General features: G+C 42.7%; 2 protein-coding genes across 2 annotated transcripts; one reads left to right on the forward strand and one right to left on the reverse strand.

Moving 5' to 3' along the window:
• The first annotated feature begins 54 nt into the window (after nt 1-54).
• Nucleotides 55-647, forward strand: Nazo (nazo). The gene is made up of 2 exons (XM_017069523.4): nt 55-320; nt 376-647. Exons 1-2 carry the CDS (start codon nt 119-121, stop codon nt 594-596), a joined length of 423 nt encoding a protein of 140 aa, XP_016925012.4. The 5' UTR covers nt 55-118; the 3' UTR covers nt 597-647.
• Nucleotides 648-9,392: 8,745 nt separating this feature from the next.
• Nucleotides 9,393-10,579, reverse strand: ato (atonal). Its single transcript, XM_017069545.4, has one exon. The coding sequence runs from the start codon at nt 10,514-10,516 to the stop codon at nt 9,590-9,592; it is 927 nt and encodes a 308-aa protein (XP_016925034.4). The 5' UTR covers nt 10,517-10,579; the 3' UTR covers nt 9,393-9,589.
• Between the last annotated feature and the right edge of the window lie 5,901 nt (nt 10,580-16,480).

The raw sequence follows: 16,480 nt of genomic DNA on the forward strand, positions 1-16,480 counted from the left end.
CACAGTGAATAATTTACTTTCATTAAACTGATAAGGAACCTGTATTGCGAAATCCCATTCAGTTGCTGGATAGCTCTGAACCTTTAAAGACTAAAATTTTTGCAAATAACTAATAAGTATGGCTGCAATTACCCAGGATATACTTAACGCTTTGGCCATACTAGCCGATGAAGACAATATTCAGGTGACCGTCAAGGAGTCGGGCAAAGGAGCAGCCGTTTGTGCTGCCGGTGCCCTAGTCGGGGGGATGCTAATGGGTCCCCCGGGCATTGCTGTGGGTGGGACAGTAGGTGGACTTGCAGGCTACGGACTTACAAAAGGCAAGATTCTCAGGCGCTACGGTGAACACTATTCTTAACAGTCGTTTAATTCCAGGAAAATTTAAGTCATTGGGTGAGGTTATTCAAAATGACTTATCGAAAAGTCAGCGAGAAGAACTAAAGAAGCATGTGATCAGTGCTATATCTAGGATCAGAGATGTCGGCCCTCCTGCGATCGCAGGGCTTATCTTAAAGGACCGAAAAGTGCAAGAGGTTGCACTTAATGCACTTAAGTCCTTTTTCACTGATCGTATGGGACAGACCATTATTGATTAACCAGCAATTCATGTAATAACTGTCTTTGAAAAGCCTTGTCAAAAACAAAATTGTCAGTTTGCTTGCGATCGATAATAAAGCTTCATTTACTGCAAATATATACCTTCAAGAATTTATTATTTACCTAAGGAATCTGAAGTCGAATTAGCCATTTCCGTTTGATAAAAAGTGAAGTGAGCTTGATAAGAGTTACATATTTACAAATAATGACATCACTTTAGTTTCATTTGAATTCTGAAAAGCAGCTAAAAATTTTTTATATTGGAAAACAAAATAAGCAAAACTATCAACACCATTTCATGCAGCACTTTATTTAAGAATTTAGAACTCATAGTCGATTTTCGACATACATTGATGTTATTAATAATTACTTGCTAGCTAATTAATTTATAATGAGCCTCCACAATATAGACAAATTCGGGGATATTTGGCGATTTGTAGGCATCCATTAAAGTGTAATTTGAATTTAATGGCCTTTACCTTGAGACATATTGGCACAAGCTATTCTGTCGGAGGATCTGCAAATATATCAAAGAGTCGGCGTCTTTGGAACTCGGCTTACGTGCCTAGATGGCGTTTAAAAATCGCTGCCGGATTGTCTTTAATTTTGATTGATGCGGCTTTAATAGCGTGGGCTCCTGAGTGCTACTGCCGAACTTTCGGGTAACTGTAACTAGACCTTCTGTCGGCCGAAAACCAAGAGCGATTCAGCCCTAGCCTCCGGGATATCTAGCAGTTGACTACTCCCATATACCATATACTTGAGGATCGAGGTTTCCGCCAGCGACCAACTGGCGCGTTTTGGGCTCACAATAAGGAATAATCGTTATAGTCTTCGCAGGACGAGCCGCGTGGCGTGCGAGTGAAAGCCAGCGAAAAGGATCCGTCCCGGGGCATTGGCCAAAGCGAGATAGAGCCAGGGCGCAACATATGCCATCTTCTGCCGATCCTCCTCCCGAAGGACCTCTCGCCCCGTCTCCTTCTAGAACAAACGAACGGCGCACGCCGTCATCTGGTGCCACTTTTGACTTCGGAAATTGGGTTGCCCACGCTCCTTCGCTCCATCACTCAGAAAAAATGTTCGAAGCTGGTTAGAAACGAGCCCTCGATTAGAAATGAAATCGAAATAATTTAAAACATTCTAAAAAAAACATTTTTCATCAGGAATTATAGAATAAGGAACCAAATAATTTAAGAAATAACACATTCAATACAATCTCAACCAACCCTAACAGCATAAGGATTAAAAGTTCCTAACCCTATGAGATGGTGCTTACTGCTAGTAACTGCTAGCGGAAAGTCAAATTTTATGGTAAATCTTATATAGTACCCCAGATATCTGTATTCAAAATGTTTCCCATTTTTTTTTTTAGAAAGTCCAGATCTACGAACTAGGTAATTTGACCAGTACCAGTTTACTATATTAACTCTATTAAAACGCGTAATCCCTTAAGTTTTTTTTTAAATTGCGCTTTTGTTTTTTTTATTATTCCAGTGATTACCCTATTTTTTTCAGTGCCTGGACCGTTTTACCTCTCGTTTGAATTTATACTTTTTGTAGCTGTTTCGTTTACGGTTGGGTCTTTCTCCACTCCGACCTGGCAGACAATTTCAAGGAAGCAGGAGCACTCGACCAACAGTTACTGTTGACTTCCGATCGGAGCACGAGTGCAGGAAGAGCGGGGAAGACAGTCGAACCCGAACAGCAACAGCAGGATAAGCGGCTTTAAGGACTCGGCCAGGGAGCCCCAAAAATTAAAAAAAAACCTAACTGGAAAGGGTTGCTCCTGGGGAATGGAAAGAGAGTAATGGGCATTGCGTATTGGGCATTGGTAAAATGGTATTGGGGAAGGTGTGAGGCCGACAAGGATGCACAGACATTCGGGGCTCGGCTTACAAATCCAAATTGATCCCCGAAATCGCGCGCATGCCTGCCAAATGAACACGTGTGCCTCAGGATCAGGCCAAAACATCGGAGCGTCAGCTGGCCAACTTCTAAAAATGCCCGCCACAATAATTGGGTCGTCTACAAAGATCATAGAAAAATCTAACCCTCTTAAGGGTTGAGGAACACAATAACGATATATCATATAAAGAGAATTAGTATTATATTGAATTTCAAATCATAATTTAAATATGCTTTATCTCAACGCTAAAAAAAAAAATACTACAAGAAATATTATAACTTTTTTAGTTATTTTGTTTTTTTTTTAAATCACCAAACATTCCAAACTTTAGTGAACTAATTTTACGCTCTTATTTTTGTTTTTTGAATGGCATACAAATATATATCAAATTGTCCTAATGGATCCTTTATAATAAATCGCTTGTATGTATGGGCAAATTATACACCCGCCAGGCGTATAAAATCTCCAAATCGTTTACCAAACGACCATAAACAAAACCAAATCAAAGGCAACGAAAACAAAAAGGGTAATTTAAATTAAACCCCCAAAATCGAGGGGTCGGTATACAGAATACAGAAATAAATAATGAACTTGGCCGCGGAGACAAATGTATAATTTTACAGATCGCGCAATTCAATTAGACAAATCGCCGCAAAGCCACTGGCATACAAAAAAATTAAGCAATAAAATTAGTTGTGGTTCACGCAAATTCAATGCATCAAAAGGAGTCGCAAGGACATGCCGCTGCTCGCCAGGAGCCCCAGAAATAGAGCAATAGCAATGAATCAGGACGATGGAGGGCCATAAAATGCCCATTGGCATTTCGAGTAGTTTTCGTTTTCGTTTTCGATTTCGTGTCATAATGTGTTGTAAGTAGGGGCCTTTGTTTCACAAAGGACTCGCCATTGTTCCATTGTGCGCTCAAGGACCTGTCCTGGGAACACCCGCGCGGTTCTCAGCATCCAAGGGGTTTTTCCTTCTTGGGCTGCTGTGTCAGTTGCGACCACAATTTGACTCTCTGACCACCAACATAAAATGTTGACAGGCGGAACACGCCTCTAAAATATTATGCGAAGCGAGTCCTGTGGGGTCCTCGGAGAATCCTTGCCATCGCCAGTTTGGATTCCTTTATCCCTCTTTTTGGTTGGGCTGGCCTGGTCTGGACCTCTGGGCAATTCAATTGATTCCCTCCTGACAGTTATGAGCTGATCACATCGCTATCTTGATCGCCAGTTTTGTCGGCGCTTAGCTGCCAGGAATTTATTGTTATTGACATTTTAGTTGGGTATAATCACACGGATTATATCTGCTAATTGCACTCGGACAAGGCCCGATTCTTTAGATCTTCGCGACCTGTAGCGGCATCTCTTGATCAGTCGGTTTTTATAGGCAATCACTCAAAGTTATGGTTGTTCCTAGGAGATATTTGTTAAGGCTATTTAGGAAAGAGAGTAGTTTTGATTTCGTTGTGGGTTGGAAACAGAAAGATTGGGTAATGTTATTAACTTATTTAACTTGTGTAACGTTTTTGATAATACAACTTAAAATGCTTAAAACAGAAACTTATACAGTTAACTACTGAATAAGTTCTCCAAAAGTAGGCTCAAAGTAAAATCTGGTTTTTTTCCTAAGCTGAGCTTATTCCCGATATCGGGTTCAAGAAGCCCCACTTTCACGACCGTTTAAACACAAATCGGCTGGAAAATCACGGCTTGTCCAGCTCAAAGCCATCGCACCCCTGGCCGCAGGTGATAAAATTTCGCACATTAATACTTAATTACTTGAATAATTGGGGCCAAGGGATTAAGTTCACACTCACTCCAGGTCGCGACAGTCCCCAAAAAAAATCAAAAACTCGCAGAGTCGGAGGCCAGTCAATGCAGGTGGCAAAGCCACTGTTTATAAGAAAAAAGCCCAAAGGAGTTGGCCAAGAGACGAAGTGATGCCAACGCCACCGACGTCGTTGACATTAAATTGAGGGGTCCTGCCGAAAATGTGGTTCTTGTTGCTGTCTGCTGAGCCGAGCTCAAGCACAATGTATGAACGCACCCTGGACGCATTTTTCACACGAAATCCCGATTAATAAATATACAAGTTCCACAATATTACTGATAATTTGAAAAGTCGTCAACCCGACGCACAGGCTCTTTGGGCTAGGGGGTGAGCAGAAGAGAGTCTCCGAAGATTCCAAGCGGAGTCTGGGCGAGACTTCGGTGCCCAATTACAAGCAAATGAGCTGGAAAACTGTATCAAATGACCCAATGTCAATACAAAATTACAGGCCCCGGACCACGAATCACCAGACCAGACCAAATCTTCAGTCTCTCCTCTTAACGTGACAAAGCGATGGCTTGCGTGTGGCAATTTCAGTTAAAAATGCTGCGAAAAAGATTTTTGGTAGCCAACATATTGGGTACTCTTCCTTGGAGTTATTCTGAGATAAAAGTTAAAGAATTTCTAAAGAAATTGCAATAAACCTATAATATAATAATACGTTGGGATCTATTATTATATAAATAATATAAGTTATTCGTTTTCTAATACGGAATACTCTACCTTAAGAACGATCTAAGATAAATGTCTGTCTAAATAAACTGTTTATTGTAGGGCATATCAACTTCGTAGTCCCTTTAAAATCCCTTGAAGCTTTTTTGTTTGCTCTGCGCCTCGTCTTGGTAGCATCTTAAGGTTTTTGCCTTGTGTTAATTTGATGCCTCGCCAAAAAATTGTCAAAAAATCCAGAACGACTTTGATTTCTTGATGCACTTTCACTGTCGATCTTCGATCACCGTTGGCTGCAGCGTGAGATACTGAGAACTTTGGCTTTTTGGGATGCCATCCAAATTATGTAGGTATCTGGAATGGGATGCCCACCTACTTGGTGGGTCTGGGATCTGGGCTCTGGGCTCAGGGGTCTGGGGTCTTGGCTCTCGGGTCTTGTCTCTGGAAACCGAAAATCACTCAAGTGTGCCGTGCCGATCGTCTGTGTGGCTAATTGAGTTACCCAGAGATTTTTGAACCGTTGGCCGTGCGAATTATTTGTCAAATGGGTAACGGTTAAGTTTGTTACTGCTCCCGATGAGGAGGACAAGGACAAGGATGATAATGATGATCAGGATCGGTAATCGGAGCTCTGGGCTCGCCGTTGATTGATGGTAGATGCGTTGCGAATCGTTTGACTAATTGCCGCTCTTGTGGGCCAAAACTTCCCTAAACAAACGGTGACCTTTAATAGAGTCCTTCCTTTCCATTTGGCCAGGTAATCTTTCTCCTTTCTCCTATCCCCGCGGACCTCACACAATGTCCGATAATGGGCTGGGAAAGGATAAGGAAGAAGGGGGCGTGGCTGGCGTGATTTGGTGTCGCTAATTACAGACTTTGGCATTTTACGCTGTCCGTTTTATGACTTAATAATTGCATTCATTTGGCCCGGACTTTGAGTATGGCCCAAACCAATCGGATGCCGATGCCCACACACACACACTCTCCATCTACGAATACCCAATAATTTCGCTGCACACGCGACTTGGGAGAAAGGTCTGGCATTAATCACCGAATCCTTGGGTTATCTTGGCTGGCCGACCTGAATTCCTGCAATTTCGCTGGCAAAGGTTGCGCAACAATTAAAGGATCAGCGCAAAATGTTCACACAACAATGCCAAAACAAATCGGCGGAAACGGAAACTGCACTTGAGAATAGGATACAAAGATACAAAGTGATGCTTGTGGTTAGACCTCTCGAAAATGAGGGAAATTGTGCCCAAAAAGGCATGAGAAAATCTTTTCAATTGAAAGAAAAACATTAAAAAAGAAATAGTGTAATAATTATTTCAAAACATACCAAAACCGCAATGGTAAAGTGTACAGAGGGTAATTGAATCTTACAGAATATACAATATGGTTTACTAGGGCAACCTGTTACCTTAAAAATATAATGTATTTCAAAGTTTACAATGCCAATTTCGGATTGGTTTTCAAGTCCTTGAACTTCACTTAGGACCGCTTTGATCTGCACTTAACGAGTCCATTTCCTAAGGACCACAAAAGAGCCTTAAAGACCAATTCAACTGGCAATCCATGAACTCGAGCCCCAAAAACCGAAGCGATCGAAAACGTATAGCCCATTCAGATCCTGCCCCATGGCGACACTAACAAGAAGTGACAAATTGATGGTGTTAAAGCTCATTAAGTTATTTAACGCAGATGTAGATGCAGATGCAAATGCAGATGCAGCAACTAACTGCTTAAGCTGCGGATACAAAAAACAAGCAACCTCAGAAACCTCAAAATAAACCTCGCCAATTATCGACATGACAAATTTCGAGGCATTCGTTCTCCCCTGTCTGCAAAAAAAAAAAAACAAGAAAAACCCACAAAATATGCAGCCCCCAGAACGGACATCGAATGCATAATAATACGTGTTAATAATGCTCAGGCAAGCTGTCTATAAATTGACAAAGACATGCAAGTTGCTGCCGATGTTGCCGATGTTGCTCCTCCTGTTTTCGATGTTGCTGCTGTGTCGGCGGCATTGCCAAAAGCCAAAAGGCCAAAAGCCGAAAGCCGAAAGCTGGAAACCAGAACTCGACTGGGGTCCATTCATGAATTCTAACTAATTGTATTGGCAGGCAGTTGCACTTTTGGAAGCTGAATCTGAATTCGCATCCAAGTCCGAATCTGTGCAGCTGCATGCAGGTGGCATGGTAGCTGCTCCCCGGGAATAACGAGGGATATCCACAGGAAGAGACCCCTGAGATCCCGACTCTCTCACCCTTTTTGGTGTTCGGGGCATACGAATTCGAACCCAATCCGATCCGAACAATTTGTGTAATTGACAAATTGACGGCAGCGCTTTGTGCGGAAGCGTTCAAAGCCGTAAATTGTCGCTAACAAGAGCGACACTCCAGGGATATCGGCAGGATATCGCTTTTGTACCTCGTATACACATATAATTGCCTGAATCGCAACAAAAAAAAAACAAAACTGAGAAAAAGATACTCCCGCACCTACCGCGACCACTAAATTAAGTCATTAACAATTTAACGAAGCCCTGTCGATGCCGCGTAACTAATTATGTGAATTTCCTTTTGATTATGAGCCCCGAAATCCCCGAAAGCTTTTGCGGCGACGCCTGCAAAATGATTTTATAAAACAAACAGAAACTGCCCACGAAATCCGGTCGCTGCCACGCCCCCCGCCTCCGATCCTGATCCCGATCCAAGCGCTCCAATTCCCATGCGGGAGTCGATCGTCAGCAGTCAACAGGCGCTGTCGCTATCAACAAATTGGCTTCGAATCTTCCGAATGATTGACTGACTGACTGGGCCGGGGATCTACTCCGCTTTCTGCTGAATGAAAGGCTGCACTGCCGAAAATCATCATCAGAACTATCATACTGTCCTTAAAATCCAAAAATGTATGCCGAGCTTTTAGAGATATACCTTTTAATAGGGGGTATTGATCAAAATACAATCCAATTTTAGTAAATGAACAGTTAAAGGAAATCCTTAGATATTCCCATTATAACTTTTTGGAGTTTAAAAGAACCACCCATATTTAAGAAAATATTTTTTCTATATTTCTTACCTTATCAAAATATTTTCCAAAAACATTTAAACATTTTTGTTTGGTATTAAAATTTCCTTAAAGGATCAAAAGTATTTTACAAAACAGTTGTTTAGTATTTCATTATTGTCATATCTGAAAATATTCTATATATTTGTACTACTTTATTAAAATTAAAGGACTTATATCATATATTTTAAGATAACTTAAGGGTCTTAAAAATTTTATAAAATAGTGGCGCTCCAAACTCAAAATAAAAAAGAAATTCAAAACTTCCAAAAAACCACCTGAACATTTTTATAAAGCTTTCCTTCGCAAGATACTATCTTTTCTCTGAGTGTAAGTTTCGGCTTAAGGTCTTAAGCCGCTGAGGTTATCCGCCAACAACGATCGAGGATCGAACTTCGCCTTAAACGATTTGTGAGTGGCGCTTGATTTTCGGGACTCGACTCGGACTTGGACTCGGACGAAAAGTTGAAAAGGTTTTTGGGACAGGGACGGACATTGCATGCGACCTGCGACTGCTGAAAGCAGATCAGCCCAACACTTAACTTAATTTGGCAGCTACACTCCGGCGCGCCGTGCCGTGTAATTATTGGCATTGGCACAATACTGCTCTGGGGATCGCCGGGGATCGTATTTGTTTTGGCCAGCCCGAGGAGCAGGCCCTAATTTTGTCGAACTGTCTACAAATTGATCGCGAAGCGCCAAATCGATCACCTTCCCCCATATAATAAAGTCCAATTCACTGGGCGCGAGACGCTAAACCCTCGAAAAACTGTGTGAGAATTGATGCCCCGCCGATAAGTGTGGATGTCGAGGGTTAAGGGAAGCAGAGCAGTTCGGAGGTAAAAAGATTTGGATGGCTTATTTAACAGGCTTATTTAATTTCAAGACTAGAATAAAAGTTAAACAAAATTTAAGTTAACTTTAAAATTTTTAAAAAGGAAATGTCCCTACACTGATTACAGTTCAATATTACAAAAATAGTTATCCCAAATGTTAAATGCATTTAAAAGGACTCCATTACAAAGAACTATATAACTTTAAAATGTGAAATACATGTTAGTTCTTATCTGTAATTTTTCAAAGAACATAATACATTTGATAGTGAACAGATTTTTGACCATGGCATTATTTAATAAAAGAAAAATAAATTACGGTTCAAGTAAATGCATGTGTTGATTAAAAAAAAATTTGTTATTTATTTTCTGTCAATTTAAACATAAATTAAAAAGGCGATGAGTTTTTTACCATGGGTTTCCAATCTCTGTAAATAAAATGCTGCAAGAGAGTCCAAATAATAAAATAGGCCAAAAACATGTAAATTTATGAATAGTGCTTTTATTTTGTCTTCCTTAGTCTTAATCATTGTCTTCCATTTAGGCTAATTAACTAAACAATAAACAGCATAATACTTAGTCGGTAATTCACTACTGGGCTCCTGGCTATATATACAGTGTAGGTACAACATTTGGCAAGCTCCAACAATAACTGAGAATGGTTTATATGGTAGGGATACTAGCGCAACAGATCCCCGAGAGCGGAGATGTAGGTCTGGGCCATTTGGAGGGTCTCGTGCTTGGACAGCTGGCGATCGTTTCCCAGGCAGGGAAGGTACTGGCGGAGTCGGTCGAAGGCCTGGTTGAGGTTCTGCATCCGGCGACGTTCGCGGGCATTGGCCGCCAGGCGGCGCTTCCTCTTCACCACGGGCGTAATCTGCTTGCCGCGCCTCTTCTTTCCCGAGCCTCCGGCAGAGCCCTCCTGATTCTCACCATCGGCCAGATCGAAGGATCCATCGTTGCCCTCAAAGTCCTCGCCGCCGCTGAAGAGCATAAGGTCATCATCATCTTCCACGCTGTCGTCGAACAGGGCGGAGTTATCAAAGTCAAAGTTCTGGAACTCCTCGGTGTAGAGATTGACTTGAGCTGGCTCCTGAGATGAGATCGGTGAGGTGGTGGCAGTCTGATTCTTCTTGGTATAGCTGCGCTTGGGCTTGGGAGCAACTGGAGCTGGCACCGTCTTGCAAGTGCCCACATTGGAGGAGCCCATGACCTCGACGGCCGGAGGAGAAGCCACTGCTGGAGCGGCAGGAGCTACTGGAACCACGGCCTGCTCCATCACCATTCCATATTGCTGATTCTGGACCATGTTGGCCCCATTGTACATGGCATTCAGATCCACATACTCGGGACTCTCGGATCGGTGGCTGGCCGGCGAGGAGGTGATCCAGCCATCGGAACTGGCCTGCTCGAAGCTGATGAACCCATTGGCCGACAGATAGTTGCTGCTGCTGGCCAAGGTGTTGCCATTGAACTGGTAGTGGGTCACGCCGGGATTGTAGGCGGCCATGGGATTGAAGTACGTCTCGGCGGTGGCGGCTGTCTTAAAGCCCTGCAAGTCCTCGGAGGTCTTGTAGTAGTAGCGATAAATCTCACTGGACGACATGTTGCTGCTGTATTCGGCGATGTTGCTAGTTGCTGGTGGTAAAACGATACGAACGCTGCTGTTGCTGGCGGGTTTCTGACTGGTCTCTCGTCCTTTCGGCCCTATTTATACCCGCAAACCCACCACGATGGTTACGGGGGCCCGAAGGTCTCGAAGGGCAGGTAGGGACCAGGTAAACGAGTTGCCCGTTGAGGGCAGCACGTGCCGCCCGAATGGCATGGCCAATGGCAGTTGGTGGTGAGTTGTGCCCAGCTCTCTTACTCATTTTCTACCTTACTTTCAACGGAGCTTAAAATGGCGCTAGAAAACGGACTATCGCGGCATCTAAAGCCGCTAACAAGATGATTATAGGGTGGCCGGCAGAACCGGAACAGGATTATGGGCGGAAATGCAAACAGAACTTGGCCAAACAATCGAATCGGGATTAAAGTCGACCGCAAAGTGAGGCGAAATTTGCAAAAATCCCTCAACGATTTGTCAGCACCAAATGGCAGAGCGGTTCTTATGAGTTTATCTAATCTGAATCAATACAACTACCTGACCTGACCTGGCCTGACCAGGGAAACCCTTACAAATTCACCGCCTTCGGGTCATTCGACATGCTAACCCAAAGTCGGGGGCGGAATATCGCAATGAAAAATCTTGTTTATTACAACTTGGCAAATTCTCCAATTAATACGCTTGTTTCCCCGAGACCTTGAAGAGGGTAGATAGCGCCGGTTGTCCAAGGACACGCTTGACTGCATCCTGGGCTCCGACCTTCACCCCGGCTAATAAGCGTGGCAGACACTAACTAAGAGTTGGGTTAACATTTTAGCGCCTCGCAATTAAAACGGCCGTGGGTTCGATCATGAGCAGAGAATTTAGTTGTAGATCCCAGGATGACACAGCGAAATGAGGCGCCCACGGTGGTCCTCGGATCCCTTGAGAACCGCCCCTTGATCCCTAATGATTCGCTGGAAATCATAATGCAATGAATTCACCTAGAATTCACCCAATTGTAGGAGTATCCTGGAGTATCTTTGAAGTTCCGCGGCCACCCAGTCGCATAACTAGTAGCACGCCCCAAAGTATCTGATCTTTTTCGTTTTTTTTGCCGGGCAATAAAAACGCTGTCAATTAGATAAAAATGTCACACAACAAACCGCACCAGGAACGGCAGCACGAATTTATTGGACGCACACAGGTAAGTTTGACCTTTCGTCCACCCCTGAGAGACCTCGAGTGTCCTGCGCGTTCCTCGATGTCCTGTGCAATTTACGAGCCACTTGCCGCAACCGACAGTTGTTACACCTGCAATCCTATGGATCGTATCGGGAATGTATGCATCGTATATGCCACATCCATCGGATTGCATCTCCGCTGTAAAGTTTGCGCTTATCGGAATTAGCCGATGTCAAGGCATCCGCTGCATATCGATTTGGAAATTTACATTTTCATTGCTGCATTGCTGCGGTGCACGTGCCGCCAGTTGAGGCAAGAGGGCAAAAAGGGTTAAGTTCCTTTTTTCCCCGACGATTCCAGTCAGCATCGGGCGCCTTGCGTGCCTGTCAGTTATCGAGTAGCTGATCGATGTGAAGGAGTGCAGACCCACATACCTCCTGAACCAGTACCGCCGGCTCCATCATTGGAGCATCATTACGCTGGTAACGGGCCATTTCTTTCATGTCAATATGCATAAATGCAACTTGTGCATCGATGGGAATGCAACTGATGTGGAGCAGCTTCCAGAAAGCGCATGACAAAAGCAATTGAATGGCTCGAGTGCCTTACAGATGGAACGCCGAACACTCTTACAATAGAAATACTATATTCTTAAAATTATACTTTTACTTATTTATAAAATCAGAATCACTAAACTTGGTTCTAGACTTATTTGTTTATTATTTTTTTAATTTTTCTAAGTTTTATATTTGAGTTGGTAACTTATATTTAATATTATGATTAGGAGAATGGAATCATATCGTTGCACCTAAAATAAATGCAGCATTTATGTATTTTCATAACATCCATTAGTCTTATTCTAACAGCTGTACCTTACGATTTTTCAGGATCATGATATATGTATATCATTACTGTTGACGGCAGTTTAGGACGAAAAATCTGTGATCATAACGATCTATACCAAGACTTTAATGAGAATTCCGAATGAAAACAAGTTAGAATGTTTATTTATTTAGTAGATCGTATAATATCGTTTTTTCGTCACAAAAGTTGATATTATAACATTGGCATGTTGAAGGTGCGATCGTCACTAGCTAGCTAGGAGGTGTTTTTGTAGGTACCATTTATTTTTTACCATATACAAGATTTAATTTATTAGGATTAAAAACACTATACCTTGCTATACGCTTTCCCAAGGACTCTCTTTGGCATGTGGAAGTGGAGGCGCAGGAGATGCCAATAAGAGGAAAGTAGGCGCACGTCAACGACTCCCATTAGCAAGTCGCTCTGGGCCGTGAAAGTGTTGTCCAGACCCATAACCAGACCCAATCCGAGTCCCAACGTAAACCTCTACGGCCCAGTTATTTTTTTTGGCTGAAATTGAAAAATTTGTATGTTACTTATTTTATTAGCATTTAACACTCTGTCCCATTTTACAGACGAGAGCGAAAGGAGCAGGAGTCTGGACATGCAATCGCCCTGGCATGCCATCTCCTCCTTCAGGTCCATGTCCAGTTCCTCGCAACTGGTAGTTCCCATTCCCATTCCCGGAACCCCAGATACCGAGATACCTCCACGTGGGTGGCCTGGCCCCAAATTACGAGTCCTGGCCTCGTGTGTGGCATTTTGGCAATTGTCAAATTGAAAATTCATTAAAGGCAAATTAAATATGCAAATGTGAAGGCCCAGAAGTCGAGGAGGAAAGCGCCACCATTGTTGGCCGCTATTTGACTTGGCTCTGCAAATATTGACCAGCAATTGGGGAGGTGGAAAAAATGGAAAATATCATATGTACATATGCTCCTCGACGGCGATAAAAAGTCAAGTGGAAATCAAAGCAAATACGACTGGGATGGCTTCGAATCGAGGCAAACACTGGATGGGATTGAATTGGATCTGGACTCTGGACGCTGGACGCTGGACACTGGGAGCCGTTCAAAATTGCTTAAACAAATATCGCATAAATTGCAAATTGTTCGGCGTGGAGTAGCAGGCAAATTGGTTCGGGCATGGGTTAATTCCCATGAAAATTAAAACTAGATTATACACACGTACATGGATGGATGGATGGATGAGTCCTTTTGAGTCCTTGCAGCGCCCACTGTGTCATTGTTTGGGCACGCCCTCACCTCCTGTTGAGCCGGCTCTTTGTCATAGATTGCCTACTGATGGTTATCATCCCGTTGAGGGCTGCTCCTTATATGCAGCATATCTGCCTAGATTGGATCGGAATGGGACTATGTCAGAGCAGTTTTTGTCGCCGACTTTGATGCGGCAATTTGAACTCGGTTGTGTTGTTTTGCCAACATTGCTGGCGATCAATATCTCAGGTGATCTTTCGCAACTGACTGGCGCCAGAGATGATCCTTTATCCCCTATCGAAAGAAGACAAATTCGCTACACATATTTTATAATAAGATAAATTTAGGTCGATTTACCATGTCCATATAGGTGCCAAGTATGCGTATATTTAAGGCTTAACGAATTGGGAGTTTGAGAAGGAGAAGCTTATGTTCTGTTTTTGAAATTTATGTTGATCCGGCGATGCAATTTGTAATATTATTAATCTTAGTTATTAATAGCTGTCATTAACCATCATATTAAGTGTACATTAAATTCTATACAATGGTAGTATATGGGAAGAATGTTAAATTTATAAAGAAAATATTAATAAAATATATTATCAGTGAAAGGTAAGGTATTGCAAATGCTATATTACTGTTCCCAAAAATTGTGCTAAAGTTCTTTTCCACGCATTAAATATTTAAATCCTTTGAAAATTTCAAGACCCGCTTGTTATTATAACCCATTAAGAATTAGATTAAATTAATGTAACACAGACAAATTGATCCCTAATTAGACAAATGCAGATCATATGCTGAAAGATGATTTCTTAGCCAGAAACCAGATTCGATTTTATTAGTACGGAAGAAACCCCAAACCTTCGTTGGCATTAATGTGGCTATCAAACATTAATTTCATGGTGCATATTGCATCCTCATTTGGTTGGCCTACCCTCGTTTCCGAGTCGGAAGTTGGCATCATAACCGATCGACAAATTGTGATTGCTATTGTTATGAGCGAGGAGCGGGTCCCAGTCCCACGAAACCCTATCCCAGATCTCAGCCAAGTGATCAATTCAAATTTGAAACACTGCTCGCTGAAACAAAGAAAACAGATGAAAACTACGCAATCACTTGAGAAAAATCAAAAAGGCTCTGAAGGACCTCGGCTGAGCTCCTCTTGGCTCCTTGGCTGGCTGGTTTCTCGGGTTCTTGGCCATGGTCGTAACCATAACAGGTGGCACGGAAGCCGCACAAAATAAAAATGATTAAAGCAATAAAAAAGAAACGAAAACGAAACTCACACACAAAAGACGAAGAAAAGGCCGCGCAGCAGCAATAACAACAGTTTTTAATAAGATTTTTAAAAAATTTTGAAACAACATTGAAGAGTTCTAGGAGAGATGCTGCTCCCTCCTGTTGCTCAACCACTTCCGATTTCGATCCTGATCCTTTGGGCGTCTCCCCACAGCGGGTCAAGTGTGAGAACATTTTGCGGAAGGAAGTGGCTGGGATGAAAAATGATTGAGAAAGCGATGGCGAAGGGTTCAAGACGAGGACTAGACCTGGTACACCACGTGGTCAAGATTCACTTTCGGGTGACTCACTCCCAAGATTGCACAGAGAATTGAGCAATGCACATTGAAAAATAGATATACAATCTTTTAATAGAAGGATGAACTAATATCAAAGACTATAATATAATATGATAGCAAAATAATTCATCTCATATATGTATATCCCAAATGATATAATTTAGTATTATATTTTGTTTTCTTTTTTACCTTAATCCTTAAGCTTAACCAAACATTTTTAGACTATTAGGGGCCGCTTTCTCAAACTTTTTTTTGAACCTTGTTGCGAAATTTTTGAGTTCAAATCCTACATAACCTAACATGCTGATAAGAAATCAGTCCTAACTCGGTTGTTCTAAAACTAAGAAAACCCGGGGTTTCTTCTGATTTAAGAATGATATTTCGTTAAATAAGATATTTTTCTCTGTAAGAAATGGCTGAAGCTCTGAATCACTCCGAAATTACCCAGGAATTCTCGGATCTCGTAGCGTAATTGAGCATCTAATTTGCGGCGGCAGGCGGCAAAGCAGCAATTGCAGGAACCCCTCGGCATTCGGGTCACGATCCCGCTCTAGATGCACTCCATGAATGGAGGAGGCCACAATGGAAGGGCCGTCTGGAAAGTGTTTCCCTGAAAACGCAAGGAGCACCTCGGCATGGAGAATCCGCAGCCCATTCAGGCCCATTCAGACCTTTGAGCCACTCGAGCGCGAAACAATTAACAAGTTCTCGTAGCAATACACAACAATTGCCATATTGTTGCACTTAAGATTTGTTTGCCGCGAAAAAGGAGAGAGTGCCAGCGGAGGGCCCAGCGAATTCCATTGAATTCAACCCCGAGATGGAGGCCAGAGGCCAGAGGGACGCCTCTGACCTCCGGGAGGAGTTGGGGTACAGCCATACCAGGATCTCAGCCACTCGCCGATCGCTGAAAGAAAACGAAAATTTATAATAATGAGAGCCGGTGGCGGGTGGGGGAATATAAAATGTAAACTAAAGATACTATTTATATGCATTATTTCGGCTGAAAAGGAAGTACCAAATTACATTTAATTAGGCGAAACAGCGAAATTCGCGTACCGTACGCGAATCGCAGATATAAATGGAGTGGGATCAGGAGCAGGAGCAGGAGTGGATGTGGATGTGGATGGCCAGTCAGAAGT

The sequence above is a fragment of the Drosophila suzukii genome, chromosome 3, assembly GCF_043229965.1.
Source record: "Drosophila suzukii chromosome 3, CBGP_Dsuzu_IsoJpt1.0, whole genome shotgun sequence".
Taxonomy (NCBI): domain Eukaryota; kingdom Metazoa; phylum Arthropoda; class Insecta; order Diptera; family Drosophilidae; genus Drosophila; species Drosophila suzukii.